Genomic DNA, 25,988 nt, shown 5'->3' with positions numbered 1-25,988 from the left:
CTTAGCTTATTAATGGCCAGTCCCATATAGACTCATTTTTCTTGCCATAGGCTTTTATGATCTAGCAATAGAAAATTTTTCTTCATCTTTTTCAGAAATAACAGAGAGTTCCAAGAAATGGAAGCTGTTGCTAGTAAAAGAAGAAAAGCTGAGTATCATCAGGGTTAATGACTCCTACTTGAGATCCATGAATGATTACAGAGTTACACTTCTATATCGAACTTTCCAGTGCCATTAGTAATATGCTGCCTGTCTGGGACATCGGTACCCTCATGGTGAGAAGACTATTTCTTCTTCACACCAAATAGAAGAGCTACAGGAACAATGGCTTCTAAGGTCTCATGCTTGTACGTTTTGACAGTAGTTTGCTGGGCAAGCGCTCTCTGGTACTTAAGTATAACTCGTCCTACTTCTTCCTACACTGGCCACAGACAGGTAAATAGCATATCAATAGCCAGAAAAAATGTCTCCTTTGGCAACATAAGAACTCGACCTATCAATCCACATTCCTTTGACTTTCTCATCAATGAACCTAATAAATGCGAGAAGAGTGTCCCTTTCTTGGTCATTCTTATCAGCACAACTCACAAAGAGTTTGATGCAAGGCAAGCAATTCGGGAAACATGGGGAGACGAAAACAATTTTAAAGGAATTAAGATTGCCACTCTATTTCTTCTTGGGAAAAATGCAGATCCTGTATTAAATCAGATGGTAGAGCAAGAAAGCCAAATTTTTCATGACATTATTGTAGAGGATTTTATTGACTCCTATCATAACCTCACTCTGAAAACATTAATGGGAATGAGGTGGGTAGCAACATATTGTTCAAAAGCAAAGTACGTTATGAAGACAGACAGTGATATTTTTGTAAATATGGATAATCTTATTTATAAGCTGCTCAAGCCTAACACCAAGCCAAGGAGAAGGTACTTCACTGGTTACGTTATCAACGGAGGGCCAATACGAGACGTTCGCAGCAAGTGGTACATGCCCAGAGATTTGTATCCTGACAGCAATTACCCACCCTTCTGTTCGGGCACTGGCTACATTTTTTCAGCAGATGTAGCAGAACTGATTTACAAAACTTCCCTTCACACCAGACTCCTCCATCTTGAAGACGTGTATGTCGGACTCTGCCTTCGGAAGCTGGGCATCCACCCCTTCCAGAATAGTGGCTTCAACCACTGGAAAATGGCCTACAGCTTGTGCAGGTATCGCAGGGTGATCACGGTGCACCAGATAACACCAGAGGAAATGCATAGAATTTGGAATGACATGTCGAGCAAGAAGCATCTTAGATGCTAAGATTTTTACAGATGTAAATACCTTTTTTAAATTTTGCTTTACTCTGGTTATTTTTTGACAAAGTGATGTACTGATTTACAGGTTAAACTGTGGGATGTTACTGTGAGAGGATTTTTAACGACTGATTTCTCATTCTCATTTTGACTACTGGTTTACAGACTTCAGGCTCTTCTCACAAGGACATTACACCAGTCAAAAGGATCTGTAGTCAAAGCTCAGATTTTGTATATTATCCTCTATCACACATATCAGCTCCTGCATCTGTATGTGAAAGGACAGTAATAAGCTATCGTGAGCTGCTTAACAGTTCATGCCCCAGCCTCTGAGATAAGACTCGGGCCCTACGAAATGAAGAATATACTTTTATCCCCTTTTGACACCCAACAATCATCCCTATTTAGAGCTTTGTTAATAAATTGAACACTATGTATTTGCAAAGATCTCATATGCCTACCTTGGCATCTATGTCTTACAGAACAACGTGTGCAGTTCCCAAGCAGGTTGCTGATGGTGCAATAGCAGAATTTAGACAGGTAAGAACATCAAAGTCTCACAGGCCTTAGAACCAAACTCACACACAGAAGCATATTTTTATCCCCCAAATAAATCATTTCACAAAATACTTCATTTCTCACCACTGTTACAAGTAGACCCAAAAATATCTAATTCAACTTTGAAATGAAATAGAATCTGTAAATTAAATGCAAGATGGGAAACATATGGAAAGTCATCTTAAACATCAGTGATAATTTTAAAGTGAGTGCAACATTTCTCATTAGTATCGGTGCCTGTGAATCTCTCTCTTTTTAGGAGTACATTAATGAGTATACGATAACAAGATTATTTTTTATTTGGAAAGAAGATCGAATGACTTGTATAGAAACACATAATTTTATCAAATGATAAAATGGTTAGTTAATAAGCAGCATATTTCATCAGCATCAGTTGGTATACTATTTACCTGAAAATAAATCTAACACAAAAGAACACTTAAGGGTAAACTCTGTTTTTTGCTACAGTGCATATAAAAATGAGATTAAACCATGTTTTTAATGGTTTTTGTGCAATGCATTTTCTGTTGATTGGACAACACGCAACTTCCATAGAAAAATAGAGAGCTTTTTTTTAAAAAAAAATCCTTCTGCCTTTGTAATCAACCTGCAGCTCTCCACCGCAGAACCAACGCTCACCAGAACTTAGAAATCCCGGGGCATGTGATAAAAATCAAATATGCAAGATTGTATTCAGGTTTTGTAATGTACTTTGATGTTCTAAATATGAATGCTAATGAGATGTGATGAAAATTATTTCCTGAAAAACTCTTCAGTGTGTTCATACCATCCCTACTCAGCACTGCCTTTCAAAAAAGAACTAAAATGTGATATCGCTTAGCAAGTAACTCGGAATGAGGAATTCATAGGCAAGCCACAGGTCTCAAATTCACCAAGTGTATTACTGGCTCTGGATTACTCACACCGTCCACAGCACACTCATAGGCTTCATTCATTTCAGTGGGAGATATCCGTAACATGAAAAACTGTTAAGAATGCACATTATTCAGGATGTCTATAAAGTTGTCAGAAATTAACTGAACCAGAATTTAAAGGAAAACTCTGTACCGATTTTGCCATTGGTGTACATAGTACTTTATAGTAATTGAATGAGGATCCTACCCCAAAAGGTTTGCAGCTTCAAGACATATTGTTAGTCTTATTCACAGGTACAACACTATTGTTTCAAAGGGAATTACTGGTAAAATAAGGTGAAGGGTATCTGGCATTTGATCTACATACAGTAAATGCCTCAGAGATCTACTTTAAATCTAAAAGATGAAGCTACAGAACAGATAGCACTGCAGTTACTTGCTAATCAACAGGAGCTCGTGAAAATCAGTAATTTTATACAAAAATACTGAATCTCCTGCAGGATAATTAAGATTTATCCTTCTCTAGTTGACCCAGTCCTTGTTAAAGTTGCTCTTGCTTCCTTACAAATTCAGAACTCCAACAAAACAAGGTCCAACTAATTGCATATATGTATATAAGAAACAGAGAGTGAAATTCAGCTTTTTTTAACCAAGTCCCAAAATATGCAGTTAGGGAAGGAAAGCTAGGGTGGAATTCATTCCCAACCCTCAGTAGGTCACAGAGCATGAATGTAACCATACTAGGGCACACTTTGTAGTAATTACAACCAAGGCTGCAATCTCTTCTACCATTTGTTGACACTGTGTTGTAATTTGGGATTTCTGAATCCACAATCATATGGATTTGGTGGCTTTAATTCTTCTACTGATGATTCTATAGTCTGTTGCTAGTAAAACCAAGGACGGCAGGGCTCCCAGTCCTGATACCTCAGGCCTCAAGTAGCACAGCAGCCTTGAATTACTCCTAGTAGAAGTAGACTGCATTAACAATTGGAGCGTGCACCTTGAAAATAACATCTTCAAAAATATATTTCCTGCCATTTATAAATAGATAGATCTTCAATGACAATGTAAATTTTCACCTTGGAAACTATGTACATATTCCTAAGGCATTTTCTTCTGTATTCAGCTGTATATATGTGTGTAGGGTCTGCTTGCTATGTAGTATTCTGTTATGCATGGAGCTGAATTAGGCATTATATTTGTCCAGTGTTTCAAGAGCCTTAAGCATGTGTGCCCTAACTTTTGAATGTACAAGACTTTTTTCTTTTATTGTCAAGTGAATTTAAATCTACAAAACCTAATTTTCTACTTCTATTAGTTTTCTCATAGTAGGCTTCACTAGATTGTTACACATAAATAAAGAGATTAATTTTCCCTTTGCTCAGAAATTGCATTATTTCAACCTAGAGCTAGAAAGGGAAACCATGACAGCCATGCATCTACTTGTGGACAGCATGGGTTTTATTTTCCCTTTCACTTAGAAGTGCTTGTGTCACCTTGGGTACTGTTAAATAACAGTGTTTGCATTGAGCTTCCTTTAAACAAAAGTAGTATTTGCTCCTTAAAGGTCATTTTATTTCACTGGGCATGGGACAAATGACAATTTGGTTAAGATGTTCTGGCTTCTAGTCACTTCAAAACTGTGAAGTAATCATATTTTTATTTCAAAGCATCCACTAACAAAGCACTCTGAACTAAGAATCTATGGGAAAGTGTCTCTCTTTTGGAGAAACTTTTCACAAAACACTTTTTGGCTAAATTTATGAGAGTATTTAGACAGAAGTCTCAAGATTCATTTTCCGTCTTTCCTAATAATAATCTTAAGTATCAATTTTCATTTGTTACGGGGATTTTCGTCTTTATAACGTAGATGGCAATGGCATTTGTAAATGAAGAGTGTAATTAACTAGAAAAGCTTGTCAACAGTAACCAAACTTTACGTGTATCATTATATACGACTGGCTGTACTTATGTATTTATTTGTCTAAATTGTATATATTGTTTTATCTCCGGTGTCTGTAGGAGTGCATTCTTTTAGATTAAAGTATTATTTACAGTTTTGTGGAATTGCCAGCAAAGCTGCTAACCAAGATACTATTTTTTTGTATCAATGTCAAATAATAAAAAAAAAAAAGAACAACAAAGTCAAATGAAAAATTGAAGGTGTCACAGAGTTTTCTTCATTTCTGTTTAGGAATGTAAGTGGTATTATCTGAAAGTATGATACCAATAAGTAGGTTCATTTTTCAGGAAGAAGAATATTATCCTGTGAAAGCAGATTTTAGGAAAATGATTGGGAAAAAGAAAGGATAAAAATATTACTTTACTGTTTGCACAGCAACTTAAGCTGATGTCCATACTGATCAGGCATACTACTTCATTTGGCTCCAAAGAGCTAATCTTATAACAGCCATGGCAATATCTAGCAAATTAGCAGATGCTCTCCTCATCTGCTTTGGCATCCCCAGCTCATGCAATCAGTTTGACAGCCTCAAAGAAGAGGAGCTCTTCGGCTCCACTAGCCCTGTAATATGAGGGACCTCCTGGTACCTGGTATGTTTACAGCCATCCAAAAGCTACATATAGGAAAAAAGCACAAGCGTCCCCAAACCCACATCTCATTAAACCACAAACTCATTCTGAGGTTGCTGCATGGCTGCTGGGAGGGCATCCACAGGCACCAACCAACAGGAAGTGGTCAAAAGAGGACCTCCTCACACACAGTTACAGGGCTCCTGCTTCCACATGCCCCAGCCAGGAGCATTAAAGAGGAAGCACATTCCGAACGCACCCAGCTTATTTTGTTAGTCTAATGTTGGGCTTTGCTCCTGATACAAGTACATTAAGATGCTATTTTTCAGGTGGGAAGGCCTGGGAGGCCTTAGGGTTTTCACATCAAAATAAGGAAAGAAGAAAAGCAAAAGCATAAGAGCAATATGAAGTCCTTTTGCTCCATGAACCAGTGAGAATCAGGATACTTTTTTTTTTTTTGTATCAATGTCAAATAATAAAAAGGTGTTACGTATCATTTTCTTCATTTCGTTCTAGAAACATAACTGGTATTATCTGAAAGTATGATATCAATAAATAGGTTCACTTTTCACAAGGAAGAATATTATCCTGTCAAAGCACATACGTCTCCCTCCACCCTCACCTTTGCAATTTCTGGCTCAGAACTCAGTTTCTAACCAGTTGTTTTTTCCTGGGGTCACCTCTTTCAGGAGCAGCTGGAGGCTGCTACAGACTTGTCAGGCACCCTGAAGTGCCTGCAGTGACACTGCCACCTACAAGTTATAGCAAGGCGAGCTTTAAAACAACCTAGAACTTCATGTGCAGGAAAAGCCCCTCCAATCACTTGCAGATTTTTCTCATTTTCAACACAGCCGCCTAAGTCTAATTGCAACACTTACATGGTGCTTAATTAATATACAGCTTAGAGATATACAGATATTAGCACTTGTAGGATAGATTTCATGTAGCTTGATTATCTTAATTACAAGCATTCTATTTTCTCATTTACTTAATTGATTGTCATAGATTTCCAAAGAAATTTTTACTGCCTTAAGTGAAAACAATATATTAAAGAAAGCTGCTGAAGCTATCCAATTGAAACAGCAAAGTGCCACATAGAACATGAAACATCCTACTGAATAATACCTGCTTACTTTTCCCTTGTTAAAAAGAGTAATTTATGAAATTGAAGCAGGAGAGTCATCTGAAAAAGAATAATAAATATGCATTATTGATTCAACTGCATCTGTAATAGAGTTGTCTCAAGCATCTCCTCTGATGACAGCCTAACTCAGGGAAAAAAGGTCCATTTTTCTGCTAGGTCTGCACATCAGCTGATTCTGCATTATAGCTCTGCCTCACCTGAAAGAGCTAAGGAGAGCAAGAGGTGATTTACTCTTCACGCAAGGTTTATCCTGGAACATTTCTTCTGCAAAGGCAGCGTTACACGACAAGCTGTGCAGAATTATGTGCAATGGTTTTGTAATGCAGGCAACTTTTATTCAGGGCAAGCTAATATCCCAAATTTGAGTTGTCCTAGGCATTATCATCTACCATATCTGCAGCCAAGCCAAGACTACTAGAAAAATTATGATCTCAAAATCCTTTTTTTCCTTTAGGAGTTTCTTTACTCCACCATCTTCTAAAGGCTGCAGGAGAAAGCAGATCTTCAGGTGCATCAGTATAGCAGTAAAAGGAGGAAGCTGAGAGCTCCCTGGAGTTCTTGTGAAGAAGCAGCAGGAGGCCCAGAGCACAGAATTATTTAGCTGACATCCGTCCTCTTAGCAATGACAGCAGCCATCCAGTGAGAGGCCATAGCCAGTATCTGGACTCTGATCCTGGTGCACGGTGACTGAGCTCCAGTTTAGCACTCACATGAGGAGGAAGGAGACATGATAAGATGTAGAATCATTAAGGTTGGAAAAGACCACTAAGATCATGTAGTCCAACCATAAAGGTACAGTGGCATATGAAATAATCCACTTCTAAAGCAATTTAGAACATTTATAAGAATATGTTCAAAGAAAGCAGTGCCAAAGTGTAACAAGAGCAGAAAAGAATAAGATATTTGAAACATTCTAAATTTTTTTTTATTATTTATGCAACTTCATTAAAATCCCTTCTCAAAAAGAATCTTGAATTGTAAGACGTTTCAGCAGTAATCCATTATCCATCAGATCTTATCCTCATACATATTCAGAGACAATGGAATAAAAAAACTGGTCTCCATTATCTGCCGTACTGCAGATTACATCTGGATTGAGCTATGTAAAGCAAATCGGATCTGATCCAAGTCACAGTGCAAATCAGTGTCATGGGGATTTGTGCGTGTATTTAAAAGAGCCAAATTCAATCCTCTGTGTCTAACTTAAGTATTACTCCTGTTCAAAGTGAAGTCACCTGGGATAGCACCTTGATTTCTGGGGAAGAACACTATAATCCAGGCAGTTCTTTAATCACCAGAAATTTCATCTCTTACCAAATGCAAGCAAGAAAACAAGTCAAGGAGCAACCTCTCCAGTTTCCCCTTAAACCCAATCCTTATGAATATAAAGTAGAACACAAGACCTATGGGTTTGTGAGCTGTTCAGCACTTAACTCGTGGCAGAAGAGAGCTCTCTGTCAGTTCACTAACATGTTATATTCTGCTCATAAAAAGTCTGTTTGGCAGCACTAAAAAACACATGCCTCCAGCAAGAACAGGAGCCCTACAGGGCCGTATCTGCTCCTTGCAATCACTGCTTTTTCATTCCCTAAGTTGCCTTTGGTTTTGCAGTTATTGCACAGGAGAAAAAATGGTGGTATAAATTTCCTAAACTTCTTTCACCTAGGAGAATCTCAATGATCTCTAATTTAGAGTAATTTTATTTCCCCTTCATTTTTTTCCTTCTGCACTTCTGATATGATTCACTTTGCTGCTGTGTCCCCTATGCTTTTCATTTTCCTTCCACTTTTACATGACACATCATCTTCTCACCAACCAACATATCCACCCAAAACAGTCATAAAATTGAACATAAAGAGATGGCCTCTACCTGAGGAGTTTACAGCCCTACATAGTCCAGTGTGATTTAGAGGACAAACAGTCCTATAAAAAATATAGAATATACAACTGCTCTTTCAAGAGCCTTTTCTACAACACTACCTGGTCCAGGTTTTAAGTACATGGGAAGTTCTATCATCTTTCATCTTGCCTCTGCCTGAAGAGATCACTGCGCAGCCTAACAGGTCTTGCTATCACACGTTTTCCCAATTTTTGTTTGTTTGTTTTCCTCACATAATCATAAATAGCTCACAAGAATTCAAAACAACATGGTTTTTTTTTTCCCCACATTTTAACTTAATCAAGTACATCTCCATCCACAATTTCAGTGCTTCAATCTTTATATCTTTTAATCTTTATATGTTCCCGCTCCCCACGTTGCCTGCCCTTGCCTCACATCTTCCTAATGACCAAGCATCCAGCACTGAACCTATTACAAGTGTATTTGCATGAAGGCTGAGCACAGCAGTGCTTTTCTCTCTTTCTCCACTTCTGATGTCTCAGGGACTGGGATATTGGATTCCTTTCACCAGGCAGGACAATTTGTCTTATATTATCACATTTGAAACAGAAAATTTACTTTTGCTATCTGAAGCAGATAGCAAGTCTGCAGAGCTGGAGTAACTACAGACAGAGCATGTATTGACATACCCATGTAATCTTTAAAGTACCTACTTAATGAACCTCACATAAATTCCCCCCCCACAAAAGCCACAGAAAAGTCCTGACCAACCAGGAGGAAGCCATTGAGGTCCACCGAGGCTTTATCTGAAGTTTGCCATCACTTTGGAACCACTTAGCTTCTGGTTTTATTAAACTTCAGATGCAGGCTAGTCTGTGAAATGAAGTGTTACTGTCTCTGGAGAGTCCTATTATGTAGGAACAAGAATGACTTGGTACTTCCCAGGCACTATTTTATTCCAGCCATTTACATCAGATCTGTACTTTGAATTACAAACTCAGCTGATGGCAAGGTTGATGATGGGCTGCTTTAATTGGTCTTTAAAAGCCAGTTTTATTTACTGCCTTGTTCCTTGTATTCAGCATTTCTACACATGGGGATGAAAGTAACATGCCAGAATAAAGAATATATACAGCATATAATTAAAACTACATTTTTAAATAGATGAACATACATGCACACAACGCAAGTGTTGGCATATACTTAGAAGTGCAGGTTACAAAAGCATGCATTTTAATTTGTATTTTGCTGCAATTCAGCTGTTACTTAGAACAGACGGGTGAGTCGTGAAACATTTTTAAACTGATTTAATTACTTGTAGAAGTATCGGCTTGTGTTAATTAGGTGCAATAAATTACACAGTGGTTCACAGATCCCTTTAAAAGGCTTTCTGAACACAAAATACAATGAGCTTTTTTCTCAGTATCAATAAGAAAATAAATGGAGCTTTGCAAACCAGTATTTCACAGCAGCTATTGTTGATCAGTTTAGCACTACAGAAATAAGATTAAAAAAACACACAAGACAAAAATGTACTTAATGTGAGATATCATCACATATTTGCACCTCAGAGGGAGATGAGTCCCACAGATGTCACGTAGACCACACAGCTATCCATATGCTCAGAACAAACAGGTTAAGCAAATGTAAACTGGTAACGCTTACTCTCTACCCTAAACATCTTTCGTGAGTGCAATCAAGGCTCCTAGAATGGGATTACTTCTGTTGCCCTGGTACAGGGCAAAGTCATTTCTAAAACATGAGAAAGTAAGTGCAGGTACACATACTGAACATGCACTAGCCTAGAAAATATTCTTTATTCACATTAGCACTTAAGTTCCAGATGCTGTCTCTCATCTTGATTTCCAGGGATATTCCTTAATACTAACTTCCACACCCAAGCACCCTGTCCATGAAAATAAACTACAAACAAAATAATGCATCCAGTGATGCAGTAGATAAGTAGAAAAATCCAATAAGAAAAGTGCATCTCAACTGGAAAACCAAACCAAAAACAGAGGGGAAGGGACTCCTTTGCAGCAAAATTAGGGATGCAGAGACTAGCAAGGAAGCCTTTCCAATTGAGGATGCAGCTGGTCCTTACCATCTCTGAGAAAAAGGCTACCCTCACAACATGTTTCCTGAGGAAGTACAAATGAAGAACTTCCCAACCCGCATTGATCCTAAAGATCTTACATCCTGAAGATTTGCATCAGCCTCGGATTTGGCTGCTTCCTAGTATGCATAATAAGGCAGAAACCTGGTAGAATGCTTGGTCACACCTTGGTGCGAAGCTTCCATTGGGAACTAACATATTTTACCTAGGAGAACAACTGACAGCCCCTAAACTTTACATTTTGTTTCTAGGCGGTAAGGAGAGAAAGCACTTGGCACATGAAGTTGTCTCATTTGTGATAGATGATTATTTCCTGGACATTTTAGATGATGAAATGCTTTTTTTTTTTATGCTTTGGAAATTGCTGTGCTGGAAATGCCATGGAAAACAAGCTTGCACTTTTATCTTCTGCTAAACCCAAGAGAAATATCAATTCAGAGGAGTATATAACATTGCATTTGAATGCTGGGACTGCCACTTCAGTAAGTAAACAAAAAACTGTCAGTATTAACACTACCACCTGTCCATGTTTTCCCTTTCCAGCTCAGACACTGGATCATCAATCATATTTCATTCTCTTCATTTTCATGCCCTTCACTTTGAAAATACCTAACAGCTGATTTTTTTGTGAGCATAACTTCAGTAAGGCCATTGAAAGAAAAAAATGCTTAATGTACTGCAAACAATTTTAAAGAAAACAGAAACAAATGCATTGGATAAGTTTTACTCACATAACCACACAGGCTGGCAACATGCACATGAAATTCAGAAACAAGATGAGAAACATTCTGAGGTTCCTCGACATACGCTGAGAGGATAGGGTGACAGCTCATGAGGAAAGATTACAGCAGACAGCATTTTACCTATTGTGCTGTTTATAAGGGAGAAGAATAAAACAAGAACATTACGGGCACAGGTGATGTAAAGAGAGACAGAGACAAGAAACATGTCCCTGGGACACTGCCTGGTCTCCCTGTCTTTTAGCAGACATCAGGCATTACAGCCAAGGCTGTCAGCAAACCAACAGAGGAATGAAATAGGCATGCCACATGCCAAACTCGTTCAAAAGAAGGGAGTAATGGCAAAAGAGAGGAACAGACAAGCTGGAAAGGGCATGTCAGCAAAGACAAGCCAAAGAAGAAAAGCAATGGAGAGCAGATTGAAGATAAGAAAGAAATTCACTACTGCTTTCCATCTTCTCCTCATCACCAGTTCTCCCTCCCGCAAATTCTTCCCCAAAGAGCGTTCCCCAGAAAGAAATAAGGGAGTGTTTACAATTAAAACGTAGATAAGTTAACAGCAAAGCACTTCACCAAAGGATTGTTACCTGAAGCACCTGCTGTGGATGTTCTGTAACTGTGTTTTTTTTCCAACATTTTGACAATTTGAGTCTCTGACATTTTTTACTTCTGGGGAAAATTTCTATTCAAATTTTATTTGTTTCTGAGTAGTTGAAAGATTTTCTCCACTGGCTAGCCCACAGAAATGTCCCATTATGTCACTAAAGCATTATAACATTAGAAAGCAAGCAGAACAGAAATTCTCCCCCTAAAGTAGCATGGGAGGATATTGTTTTGGGATTTGTTTTTTGTTGGTTTTTACTGAATAATGGCTAACAGCTTAATTCATTTTTACACTAAGAGTAATAATGTTTTGTTCCATATAAGCAATACAGAAGTGGAAGAAATCATGCTGGGGAGGGACAGAGTGTCACGTCATACAAAAAAGCACATGAATGTGCCCATGGAGTTTGGCGCTGATAAAGGATCAGTGATGTTAGGATGGCACAGCCCTCCTTCCCACCTGGGTGATTTATCACCTCCTGGCCAATAATGGATATATCAGAAAAAGTCACAGACAACATTCCAACTGAGACTTAAATACAATGACCAGACACAGAAATCTTAGGGTGGATTTACGAAATTTGGAAACTAGGCTGCAGAATTTCTATTGTAAGTGAGACACTCCACCTATGACTTTGGCATATTTGAACCTTGTGTCAGATAATAACGAGGCTTTAGAAAAGCATGTGTTCCGAAGATCCACATTCACCACCGTCCCTGATCCATGCATTTATCCTCAGTTTTCTGTAACGCTAAGACACACATTCGTTTTGAGTAGTAACTCACAGTGGATAAGGCAGCTCCATCTGGGGGATCTGCAGCTCCCTGGAACACATCAGACATTTGGCAGCAGATTTATCTCAACAGTTCTTAGAATGCTATAAAAAGCGCAGTTTCACAAACGTGTGCACGTACCCACACAGTGATGCAATGCAGCACTCCCGAGAAGAGTAGCCTGCACTGTCTTCTTCCCACAACTCATCCCAACATGCTTTGCAATAAATTCAGTTCTAACAATGCATTTAAAAATATATTTGCTATCAAATTTAAATTACGACGGACTTAATTCAGCCGTAAGTACGTGCTCCATTTCCTTGACGTAACGTCACCATTGGTCAGAACTACCAAAGTTTGCTTTGATTTATCTTTTTTTCTGGCAAAATTTCTTCCATGCTAGGTTGAAAGAATATCTAAAATAGAAAGAAGTTGTTAATAAAACGTTGAACTATTAAATAAAAAATAAATTTAAAAATAAAATCTTGATGAATCTCAAATTCATCAAGAAATTAGCTTCACCTATCTGAACATTTAAATGGAGTATATATAGATACCACTCTGCCTCTTGCAAAGGGAATTTGTACCTTCCTTCCAAGTTTTTCCAGTATCTGGAATACTTGGACCTTACACACACATAATCTTCCTTGGTATTACCTTACAGTACACCCAGACAGCAGCACAGTTGAAGCCTACAGGAGAGGCAAGTTTTGAAATCCTCCATAGATGGCAATAATTTTGTTTTTATAAAAATTATTTGCATCAGTAGAGATTTCTTCCGTGGCCAATACAAGGATTATGATTCCTGTTAGATAAGCAGTAGAAGTCTTCATTTCCACTGTTTGTTATGGATTTGTGCTAGCTGGTGCCACCATGTATGCTTATTTCTCTCCAATGGAACCTTCCCAAGGGTTCTCCCCAGATCTGGGTGCATGGAGCTGAAGTGGTTCGGTTTGTTTATTTCCCAAGTGCTTTTAAAAGAAGCTGTAACAAATTGTTTAAGAGCACAGATTCCTTTTTATCAAGCATTAGTAATGCTCCATTAGTTTAATTTGTGTTGACATACAAACAGAACCCAGGACTAATTGGAAAAACTCGAGTTCATAGTTGAAAAACACTGCATGTACACATCAAGAACCAAATATTGAAAGGAAGCCCCAATTACATACACTTGAAGCACCAGCTACCAGATGGGCTTGGAATTACTCTCCACACTACAAATAACTGTGTAGGCACTGATCTGTGGCTTTGTTTTGTTCTTAACCATAGCAGTAGCTTTTAAAAACTACAAATGACTGCTGAGGTAAATCAAACCTAGAGAAGTTTGTATTACCAAACATGTAAGATTGCTCTGCAGTCTGCTGAGCAGTGTCTCAGCCTGCAATGCTGGCAGCCAAACCACAGAACTGAAAATAAGCTCTGAGCCTTCCTTGAAGGGGCAGCTCCAGCCCCTAAAAGGAGCCCACACAGGAAGCTGTGAGAGGATCCCAAAGATTTCCCAATCAGCAGATTGTCCAAGGAAAGGGAGGACAAAGGGAAGGAGGGTGCCAGGAGGGCCATGAGGATGCACAGAAGGCTGGAGCACCTCTCCTGCAAAGAGGGGCTGAGGCAGCTGTGCTTGTTCAGTTAGAAGAGAAGGCTCTGGGGAGACCTCAGTGCAACTTTCCAGTACTTCAAGGGAGCTTATAATCGGGAGGGAGACTGACTTTTTACTCAGTATGATAGGGATAGGACAAGGGGGAATGGCTTTAAACTAAAAGGAAACATTTAGATTAGATATTAGGAGAAACTTCTTTATTCAGTGAGGCCCTGGCACAGCTGCCCAGAGGAGCTGTGGATGCCCCATCCCTGGAGGTGCTCAAGGCCAGGTTGGATGGGGCCGTGGGCAGCCTGAGCAGGTATGGGGCAACCAGTCTGCAGCACAGGCTGCAAGGTCCTGATCTATGATTCTGTAAATATAAGATATTCTATCTATATCTATCTATCTATATATTCTATGAATAACTTAATATGTGGTTAATACAAGTCTACTTCCAAGAGAACAAATGGTGATGACAGTTGGGTGTAGGAAAAAAAACCTTCAAAAAAATCTCATGGGAAAAAATGAAGTTTCAAAGTTTTAAGGTATAAATCACTTTTCTGTGTGTTGCCTTGCCAGTAATTAGCATAATAAATACACAAGGTGCATTTGTAACCCCGGGACACCTGGCATATACAACAAAATGGAACTTTGGAATTATTAAACAGGCATGATTTCATGTTAGGCTAAATAACATTTTATGCCTCAAATAATCTGAACATCTATTATCTGCTTGTTCTGCTCTACTACTTGGAAGTATAGCCCTCATTAAGCCAAAATAGTATCAAACATTTTCTCAATGACAATTTTACAGCAAGTAAAATGTCATCATTAATTTGTAACTCTGAAACTGTACATCTAACCAACTGTATTTTGCTTGTAAATTAGAAAATAAATCAGTTTACTTTCCTGGACCGAGTCCGAATTTTAAATTCAGTTTGCAGCAATTTTTTGCATCCAGCAGCTGTCTATATTTTACACTGGCACTGATGTGGCCTGCCACAAAGTCACCAAGTACTCCTGCAAAGGCATTGTTAGGCTTTTGCCATAGAAGAGGAGGAACATTCAGTCGACTCCAGCACTGTCAGCTCTTAACATAAGCTCTCATGTTGGCTACAACAATTTATGTGGCATGTACAAATTTAAAAGCCCCAGCAGACTTTGGGATGGAGTAAGCACACGTGGACACACTACAAGACCTCGCCCACAGTTCCTTGGTTAAAAAAAATATCACTGCCTATAAAATAAGACTCTGACTACGTTGACAACTAGATATAATAAACAAACAAACAAACAAAGAGGGAAAGCATGAAGCATATCTGCATGAACACTGCCAGACCCCTCCAATACACACTGTCTTCAGACACAACAGGCTCAGACTCAAAGAGTTCTCAGCTTCATAAATCCATCAAGGAAACCCCACTATACAGGTACCCAGTGCGTGATCATGATGTAGTTGTAAGGACCTGTGTAATGTACAGAATGTCAAGTTTTCCATCCAAGACTGCAGATTTTTTTCTTCCCTCCAGGTGGATTTCCAAAAAATAAAGGAATAAAAAAGTAAAGAAATAATGCTATCAAGTACCACACAAGCGCGAAAGTTCTCTCAGCTTTTCAATCTTTTGTGAAGCATTGGGTTTACGGATGACTGGCCTATGCCCGACCTGACAGACAGATTTACAAGGTTAGCACTGAGCCTAATCAGGAACAATCAGCAAACTCTTTCTCTCTGGTGTCATTTTCTGCTTGGATGGCTGTGCTGTGCTATTATAAATAGGAAAAGCTCGCAGCACAAGCAGGGTGGAAGACTTCAGGGAGATTTTAGTAATCACCTTCCATTCAAATCACACCTACTCTCTAATCACGATTGGATTCTTTTTCATTTTATAGCCCCAGGTGTAAACTGAGCAGCTCATAATCAACACAGATAGGGAGTGAAATTTTAGTCCCACAGAAGCTATTGTAAAATCTTATTAATTCACGGGGCCAAGATTTCAGTAATGGCTTTTCCCTCTGGATTATCTGTTCTAATTTAAGGTGGTTTTCTCCGCCCTCTTCTAACATAGGTCACTCTGAAAGTAGTGCCTCCAATTGATTTCCACCGAAAATACAACAGCTACAAAGAGCACAATAACACTATTTGATAGAGAAAATTCTCAGCTACAAAGCATTACTTAAAAAGCCACCAACGCTAGCTCTGCATTTTCACTAGCAATGAACAAGAGCCTGCATGTTGCATTTATAAATATCTGCAGCAACAGAGGTGTCCCATTGTGCCAATACTGAAATGCACCATCCACCGCCTCACTGCGCTCACATCCACTGTTTGGACAACAGTTCAGCAAGCATTGATGAATGCCAGTGGGTGCAATTCTTTCCACACGAAGGAATTACATCTGTTGGCCTAGGCCCTACGCCCTTTTCCTGACCACTATTGCAACAAGATGCAGAAGGCATCTATGTGCACACAGATGGGGGCTCACAGCAACCATGGCACCACAGCAGGGAGGTGGCAGCCAGGGGCTGGGCAGTGCTGGAAGCCTTTTTGCCCAGCTCTCTGCCACTGTCATGTTGTGTCTCCAGGCATTCCATTCCAGGCGCCGTTCTCCAGTTGGGTTTTGTTCTTGACTAGTCAATACCAAAACAGAAGCACAAAACTGGGCATTATCAAATGGTATTCATTTGCCAGAACAAAACAAAACAATTGAACAACAAGCAAAGTTTCCTTGGCCTTGAGACGAAGCCACGCAGGTACAGGCTCTAACATGACAGGACATCAGCTTCGGCATTGTATTATTTCTTTCCCCATATAGAACTCCTTAGAAAGCCAGTTCCCAGGTCTCAGAAATACCAACATAGACCTCTGCCTTAAAGACGCATTCCAATTTAGAACTGCAGTCTATTTTCCAGAACACTGAAAAGCTTCAAAACTGAGAAATATTATTCTTATTATTTTTTTGCCCTTTGTGTGTTTTTATATGAAGCATAGAGCCTGCTTCTTCAAAGCTACCAGACACACGCTGGTCATTCTGGTTCATCATTTATAATAGTCATGGTGAGAGCCACATGCACTACCTTTATGTGAAAAGACCACTGTGTCACAAAACAGCCCCAAATTCCTTTATGCTGAGATGCCATGCCTCAATTACCCTCCAAGGAAACAAAGCCAGATCTATAGGATCTGCAGTGCACATTTAAAAAAGCTTTGTGTTCAAAGAAAATCAGGAACCACAGCACTCCTGTGGTATTAGTAGCACCTTTCCTTAAAGAATGTCACTGTTTCATGGATGAGGGAGAACTAAAGAATCCTTTAGGTTCTTTTCAAAAGGAAAAATAAGTTTTACATTTGACAAACAGCGATTTTTTTAATTCATAAAATTTGTTCCTATGGGGGAAAATACAAAATAAAAATGAGATAAATGTATTTTCTATCTATTCCAATTCTATTTCTCATAGCTTCTCTTCTGCATAAACAGATCCACTTGCATAAGTGATTTTCTACACTCCTCTGAGAGAATAAACAAGCCTAGTTTCCACATTTGAAGATTAGATGGCAAAATATTCATGTCCTGAGAAGGACGAGATTGCCTCCCTCTTGGCTTACCCAATGAAAATTAAATATTTCTCCTTCTTGCCATACACTCTATGTCTCTGTAATTGCTCATTGATCTGCTACTGCCCATATTCTGAACACCACTGGAAGCAAACAGCTTCACAAACACTGAGTTTGGTTCAACATCCCAGAGTTCAATGACTATGCAAAGCAGCTTGACAAACACCAACCTAGCAATCAGAAAGCAGCAATAAAACCACATCCTCATATGCGTTGTAACACTGGGTTTACTCATAGCAAGAAAATGAATGACTAAAATGTCTTAATGATCAACTAATAAGCCTGGATATTTAATCAGTTGGACCACTGTGTAATAAAACAAGAAAAACAGATGTGGTTGGAGGTTTTTATAGCTTGAGCAAATCCAGTTGCACAGGGAATGTGAACATGCGAGCTCCTGTTGCCTTTCCAACTTCTTATTTCAAAGCAATTAGCATCCTTGGTGCATGCACATGCATGAGTACGTCACTAGACAGCAGAAAGTCTGCCCGCTTCATGCAGTAGAAAAAACACCACAGCAATTCACTCAATAAAGTTATACTGCAATTGATTTGAGAAAAAAGACATCAACTGTTATTGGTTATCAGCAAGGTCTCATTTTCTGCTGCTCTGAAAAACACTGTGTGAGGGAAGCATTTTCTGCTCCCTGCTAAATAAAATCAGCATTTTCAATGCACTCAATTAGCAGTGTTTTAGGTCTGTATCAGATTCATCATCACAGCTAATTGATTTCAGGCATGGGCCAATCTCACCATCCAACATCGTTATGCAGAGGTAGGTGGTGAAAAGGAAAAGACATCTCCAATTAAGAGAAGCAGAGGGGGAGGCACATCATTTACAGGTTGCACACGGCATTTCTCTCACAGGGAGAGTATGGTTAGAAATATTCTGAAGGAATGGAATGACCCACAATCAAATTTTACAAGGCTGCTTTGAAAGCCCTCAGATAGGATATTTTCAGTTAGACCAAGCCGGCTGAAAAACACTCATCTGTACTTCAGGAGAGAACATGGAAGAGAAAAATTCAATGGTGTTTCCTGTCTTAATTACCTGCCGCCCTTTACAACTGATAGGTCAGTCATAAAGCAGAAGTATGCTCTGGGGTAGAGAGGTCTATAGAGGAAATAACAGTAACAAAGTGTTTAATATTTCTAGAAAGCCAAAACAATGATCATAACTTGCTAGCTGTATCACAGCTTGCATACAGCTCCCTGTATGTGCTGCTGGAATAATCTGAGGTCAGCACTTACCAGAGGAAGGAAAGATGCACTCCTGCTTTCTTTGCCTAGAAGTGAATGTTGCTGGGAGTGGGAGGTAGCTTTCCTAGCCCATAGCCCATGCTGGAATTCCAGCAGAGAAAAGGCCGGAAATGTCCCTCTTCTCCCACGCCTTTATGCAGGCACAGACCTGTCATTCCCCAGACCTGTTTTCATGTTAAGTTGCATGTTTATGTGTGTCCTCTTTAACACTTTGAAAATAAAACAGAACTGTACTTCCCTTCATCTGTTGACTTCCATCTCAGTGCTACTACTCTGCTAGAGCAGAGGGCACAGCAGGCCTGGCTCCACAGACAGACATCAGCCCACAAAGCCTGCCAATACCCAGCACCATGTAATCGGTCCCACAGAAATTTAGAGCCATTTAATGAAGCCCTGTTTTCCTGGTCTCAGAGAGCATTAAGCAGCACCTCACCTGTTCCAGCTTCACCTCATTAATTAGAGACCTCCTCCTCTGAGTGCAGGAAGGTGCCTCAGATAGTCAGCACAAGACTGTCCAGCAATGCTGCTGTACCACATGCACAACTCGTGCCATGCCACAAGTGAGAATCGCATCCATCTTCCTCATGTATACACAAAGAAGTAAATAGCTGCTGGTTTTCTTTTCTCGTTACCCAGACCACGTGGATAGGGTATTAACAAAGCTAATTCCTATTATAATTGGTGTGCACCATACTACACCATTCACTTCTACCATATTTTCTATTACAACCCGCTATATATTTATTTTTACCTCTTTTTCATCTCTGTGTAGTTGAGGGCAGAAGTGAACTTCATTTTTCAAGGCTTTAAAGCTTAAACTGCCATTTCTCTCAGGCCATTTTGCTTACATTCTATTAACAATACCTTAGCAGCAACAGAAAAAAAAAAAAACCATTAAAAAGCAGCAGTAACACAGCTGTGACAAAGAGCACTGCTGCATGAATTTGCTGTCTCACTAAGCCAGGGAAGCTCAGTGAAGCATTTTCATGTTTCTGCTTCAGACCGCAAATGAGCAACAACTGAAGATTTATCTGGGTACAGTACTGCGGACTGCTTTGATTAAAGTATTTACATTCCTCCTCATTTAGATACCTCCTGCAGTCCCAACCAGCATGGCCTTCCAGCACTTCGGACAGTTGCTGCTCACACTGCAGCACCTTTTTCCCTCATGAGGGGTGGCTGGTGAGCAGCATGCCATTCTCCTCAGCTAAAGTATTCCAGTTTCATTTATAGACCTGTGAAAACAACAAGCTACCCCGAATGTTCATTTGCGTGCCTGAAAAAGGCAGCTAACTACTTTGCAGATGGACTAGTCGATGCTAGTGCAACATTTAGAGGAGCATGCATTAATATACGTAACAAAAAAAATAATCAAACAGCAAAGGCCCAAACATAGCTCCTTCTGGTAGTAGCCACCCAGCCTCAGTGCTACAGGTAACAAACTGTTTCACTGAGAAGCAGTGCCTTCTGATGTGCTCCCACTTTGATACAAAGGCTGATGGTGAGTAATTAGCTGTGCTACACCACAGCCTTCCCCAGCTCAGAGGCAAGCAGCCCAGCCCTCAGCCACCTCAGTACAATACCAGGCCTGTGACAGGGCTGATGTGGAAGAGAAGCTGAGCAAATCATCCATAATGCCACAGTAGCACCTCACAGGTAGGGAAAGACACGATTTTTGTTCATGACAGGCTCACTTACCATTTGTTGGCTCTCTTCAGCCACTGCAGGCCAGGCTTAACTCTGCAGAACAGAGGACTCTTCCACACAAAGCCCCAGCAGCCACATTGCTAAAGCCTGCTCCTGGGCATGTGGCTTTCCACACAGCTGGTCCTGAGGGCACCAGCCACCTGGGCAGGACCTTAACTGTCCCAGCAAGGCCCAGCTGCAGCCATCAGCCCATAGCTGGGCCAGAAGCAGCCGGTCACAGCTCCAGCCCTGCCCTGGGCCCCATTCTGCTCCCTCCCTCTACTCTCTGACACTGACATCCCTCAAGGATAAAAATATTGCCCCAGAATAATTTACTGAAATATAAACACTTCAGGAGTTAAAAGTCTTAAAAATGGCTTCAGCAAATACAAACACTGCTTCCTCCCTGTATTTCACACAGGGAGCTAAATCCCTTGCACAGGTGCCACTTGTCAGCTAAATAAAAACAATCAACATTTATAACATCAGAAATGTCCACAGAGTAAGCAAATTCAACTGTTTGTGCAATATGCTTTTATTTTTATCCTTTGCAGTCATCTTGGAGTAATCATGTAAACAAGAGGATGGAATGGAATTACACTGAGTCATACGCAAGTGGCTCTAGAACACCTCAACAATTATGACAAGGCATTATAAATAACTTCTCTTAATAATATATATTTGCTGTTTTCAGTACATTAAAGAGCTGCCGTTTATCTAGGATTAGCTAGGAAGTAGTTGAAATTGTAACGTCCAAGGAACTTGTCTCCAGATTCAATAATCTTCCTAAGATTCACTAGCTCCATAATATCTAGACCACAGGTTAAGCATAAGACTACTTGGATCAGAAATGTTTTCTCATAGAGTTTTACTGAATCATTGCAGAAAGCCCTATTATTCTCACTCCACATTGGTATTTTCCAGAATTTCAAGTAAAGCTTCAATTCTGTTGTTCAAGTTTTCATCACCTGTATGAAACCATTTTCTATCATTCAGGATTAGTCAAATCAGAGATGGACACAATAAGCAGTCTACCTTAACGACAATAGTTTAAAGTAGTTCTAGCTTATAGACTCCTCAAAAAAGCACAATTAAAATACTCTAACACCTTTGCTACTATATAACCCCTCCTTGCTCAAATTATATATATAGTACCATATACACGGTACTTATAGAAAATTGAGATTGTTCTAAATTTTAGCAGCCTCAGGCACATACTTAAAACATTAATGTCTTCAAGGCACCTCCCACACCCTTCAACAATCAGTTTGTGGACTGGTTTTTAGACACAATCAAAGCTTACTAATGCCTACTTGACTTGAAGAAAAAAAGAAAAAAAGCCCCAGAATATGTCAAAGATATACCTGAAACATTTTTAAATAAAGAAAGATTAACTGCAAATAGTATGTAATCAAGTCCAATAGTTTTCTTATTTCTAGGGTGTGTAATGCATAAATATATGAAAAATAAAATTCACAGTCAGTTTTAAAACTAGAATTCAAGTTCAGCTAGTAATTCTCAACTTTTGTATTTATGTTAACTTCTAAATATAACATAACAGAGGCAGTATTATCATCCACAAGTACAGGAAAATAGTATCACTCAAAACTTTAGGAAAGAAGATATAAAATTCCTTTTGTAACCAATAAATATAGCCACCTGAGTGCATTTCCACAGGCTTTTCACTTAGGGGAAATCCAAATCAACTGCTAAGAGACATTTAGTAGCATTTTGAATGTTAGCAGCAGCGGTGTAGCTGTGGGCTTTGCTCGTTCTGACTTTGTGAATTGCTAGAGGATGAAGCAGAACTCAGTGTTTGGTGCATTAATTTTCCTTTGCATCTAAGCTGGCTTCTTCGCAATCTCACAACTCGGCTTGGGGTCAAGGGACAGACATCAGCTGACACTTAACTGAGCAAACCCAATCAGTTTCACTTCATCAGGAATCTCAGTGCCATCGCAGCCAGAGGCCTGCAAGTACAAACAGAAATGTTTAGTTTATCACATTAAAAAGCAGTGTTTGACAGTCCTGGCTTTACAATTTCCCTGTACTACCTAGTGAGCAAACAGTTTACTTGAAGAAAATTTCTCAGACTGCTTGGTGTATTTTCTGTCAGCATCAGTCAATGCATTCTTCATTTTAGCTAAATCTATATTTCAAAAAAAACAAACAAAAAAAAAAGATGAAAAGAAAGGCTGGGAAATGAACAAATGAGAAACAAAACACTTTCTGCAGCTATTCCAAAAGGTCACTTAAAGACCAAAATTCTTTAACTTAAACTTTCCAGAGCCGAATATGCTTTTCATTGGAGCATGCTGTTTTCACTTGTGGAGAGCAAATAACCTACATATACAGAATGTACCTTTTGCTAGTGCGCTGCAGACACCAAATGTCTGAAAAACCCTTATGACCCCAACTATCGAGTCTGCTTGAAATACCAACCCACTGAAAATTTCAACACGAGACTAGAGGAGTTTATGAAGAGTAAAACCTAATGGTTACAGGAGAACATCTTTCTGACCGTATCGTCTAGTTCTTTAGATTGAAAAATTCAGAATCTTTACTAATGTCTATTGCAGTACAAACTGGCACAAATCTACTTATGTTTTGCAAATATAAGAACAGTAAGAATATAAGAATATCTTGCTTTAAGTCTGCTTTAAAATAACACACACTATGTAGGCAAAATATTTTAATACTTTGATTTTTAAATACAAAAATCAGACTACATAGCTCAGAAAGTACATTTTTTAATTCGTTCTTTACCTATGTAGTAAATAATTTGAAGTAAAATCAAATGTGTAATGGCAGACTATGCAAAATTGCCTTTGGACTTTTTGGCAGCTCCCCCCAAGAACAATTGGTTCACTCCATACAAATGCTCTTGACCCTCTAATACCCTCAATTTTTTGCAGCTGAATCTTTTCATAGAATTTAGTCTGTGCATATCCAATATCAGGACAAACATTCTCAGACAACACACACAATGTTCACCCAGTGACATTATCCACTAAATTCTCACAACCAAAAATAAACTTATTTAGTAATTGTGGAAACATTACATCAAGCTACTCCTTTAAATTTCCTTTTATTATACTCTCTTCATCCTGGTGAAGTAGCAAGTTGAAGTCTTAAGTCATCACCACTGGTCATAATTAAGATACCTCAACGTTTTATTAATTGGGAATTTACTAAAATTTACTGAATGGAGTTTGAATTTTGTATGTAAACTATCATGATATAAGGAGCTAGTATTATTTTCACCATTCTACACTCTAGCTAGCTGTAAAATCCTTACATAAAGTGCTAATTAAGCTACATAATAATGTTGTTATATTGCAAATTGTCAAGATTACTTGTGTATTAGAGCAGCCTCCTTTCCTAAGTGTAGACAGCTGAATCATGCAGAAAAACCTTGATTCTGTGTTAGCCAAGACAACTAAAAGAGATTCAATACTACATATGTTCTGTAGAACTGCATCATTGTAAGATCAAAGATGCATTTAAATACACACAAAGGAGATCAAATCTTAACAACAGACTCAGAAGTCTCACTTAAATTAATGCCAAAATAATAAAGAAGTTCATTATAGACAAATACGGTTAAGACACAGGTTCTTCTTGTTTCCCAGAAGATTGAAATGCTTTGGTGTGTGTACAAAAATACTACACCAGAAAAAGAAATTTGCAAGCAGAGAGATACTAACCAGATTTCTTGTCCACAAATAATAACTAATCCCAAACTAAAGAACACTTTTCAATTGAATTCTCTGAATGGATATAGGATTAGCCAGATTTAGACTCCGAATCTCCATGAGATATTTACCAAGAAAATGTGTTTTAGTTAAACTGTATACAAGTGCTCTCAAATCCTGCTAACAGGTAACAAAAGCAAATGACAGTCTTCCTAGGCACCTCCACTACACAGGAGCAGGTAGAAATTGAACTTGAATTAAATAAATCAAAGGTAAGAATAAATTAAGATACTTCTTGTGGTTATGTTCAATTCCCAGGAAGTAAGTTAAAAATGTCAGGAAGAAACTTTGGTTAAAAATTAACCTCGGGAACTGTTACCTAACCAGTAGAACTTACCTTAAGAAGGGAAAGAGACACTGAATTACAACTGACTATTAATTCTGATCTTGGTAAAGCCTAGGAGTATTTTCTCACTGGAATCTGAAATATGTGACACTGACTGCTCCCCAGCATTTAAGTAATAAATCCAGCTGAAACACAGAAATATCCCAATCTAAATTAGATGGTTGTTTTGTTTTTTGCTTTTGTTTTTGTTTTCAACATACACAAACATTAACTGGATACTATGGAATATTAAATTTTGAAGTTTAAAGCCTCTAATTAAAGAGCATGAATTAGAAACAACCCAGACTTCTAAATAGACTCTGGTATATCTATGTTTCTAAATGGTCTTCCCGAGATGCCATCAGCTGAATAATAATATCATAGTCAGATGTTTAGACTGCAAGAACAGATAATCTGGAAAAAAAAAAAGCATCAACTTTTAAGCTGTATTTAGATTGTAAGGGCCATTTGAGTTACATGTCCCACACCATGATCCCCTCCTAAAAGCAAACACATTCTGCTGACTTTACTGGACTGTAGAGGAAAAATGAAGCTAAATTATTTAATTGTTAAAACTACTCAAATCTATATTTAAAAAACTGACATAGGAAGAACAATCCTGAATTAACACATGATCATCAGCTAGGTCACTTACTCTAAAAACGTCTCCCTACAGCCCATAATAAGCAGCTGCTTTTAAAAACAAAGCTATGATTCTGGAGACCTACTTACCTAATAGACACTCAGTCTAGTCTTTCACATGTGTCTGAGTCACTCTCAGCAACGGGTGCTGAAAGCTAATTGGCAAGAGTTTGGTATTTACAGGGCTAATCTTTCAACAGCTTTAGGGATCCATATTTTTCAACTTGATTTTAGAAGACATAGAAACAAACACAGCACATCTATTCTGACTTAAGTTTTTTGGGATGTTAAGCTATTAATTCATCCATCAGGACGGCATCAAAATCAACCAAAATTGAGATACATGTTCCAAGGCAAAATGTGCACCTCAAAACAGTCATGGGCATATACCTGTGGTTTGACACGCTATATAGATAAACTTTTAATTGTGGATTTTCAGTTAAAAGAAGGTTGATGAGAACTAAGGACAAGAGAGCAGTAGAAAGGGTGATCTGCATTTAACTGAAATGCTGGCAGGTGTTGGTAGAAGTGGAGTTGGAACAATGTGTCCTCAGAACTGATGTGAGTTCCTCCCCCTGCACAGTTATGGAGCTATATGACTGTACGTATCTCTAATGTCCTGTCAAAATTGGTTTTAGGTTCTCTC

General features: G+C 38.8%; 2 protein-coding genes across 10 annotated transcripts in view; one reads left to right on the top strand and one right to left on the bottom strand.

Moving 5' to 3' along the window:
* Nucleotides 1-4,896, top strand: part of B3GALT1 (beta-1,3-galactosyltransferase 1) — a 184,626-nt gene extending 179,730 nt beyond the window's left edge. For 6 of the 7 annotated variants that reach the window (XM_085228925.1, XM_085228921.1, XM_085228920.1 and 3 more), the window contains one exon: nt 96-4,896. In XM_085228925.1, coding sequence (XP_085085051.1) covers nt 325-1,305 — 981 coding nt within the window. In that variant the 5' untranslated portion in view covers nt 96-324 and the 3' untranslated portion in view covers nt 1,306-4,896. The remainder of the gene's footprint in view (nt 1-95) is intronic. The other variant, XM_085228926.1, reaches the window with a different exon arrangement.
* A 16,241-nt stretch (nt 4,897-21,137) lies between these two features.
* Nucleotides 21,138-25,988, bottom strand: part of STK39 (serine/threonine kinase 39) — an 86,082-nt gene continuing 81,231 nt past the window's right edge. For all 3 annotated transcript variants that reach the window (XM_085227971.1, XM_085227973.1, XM_085227974.1), the window contains one exon: nt 21,138-22,590. In XM_085227971.1, coding sequence (XP_085084097.1) covers nt 22,516-22,590 — 75 coding nt within the window. In that variant the 3' untranslated portion in view covers nt 21,138-22,515. The remainder of the gene's footprint in view (nt 22,591-25,988) is intronic.

The sequence above is a fragment of the Meleagris gallopavo genome, chromosome 7 (assembly GCF_905368555.1).
Source record: "Meleagris gallopavo chromosome 7, MGAL_WU_HG_1.1, whole genome shotgun sequence".
In the NCBI taxonomy this organism is placed as follows: domain Eukaryota; kingdom Metazoa; phylum Chordata; class Aves; order Galliformes; family Phasianidae; genus Meleagris; species Meleagris gallopavo.
Note: the sequence above shows the minus strand (reverse complement) of the source record. Positions and strands in the feature narration are given on the sequence as shown.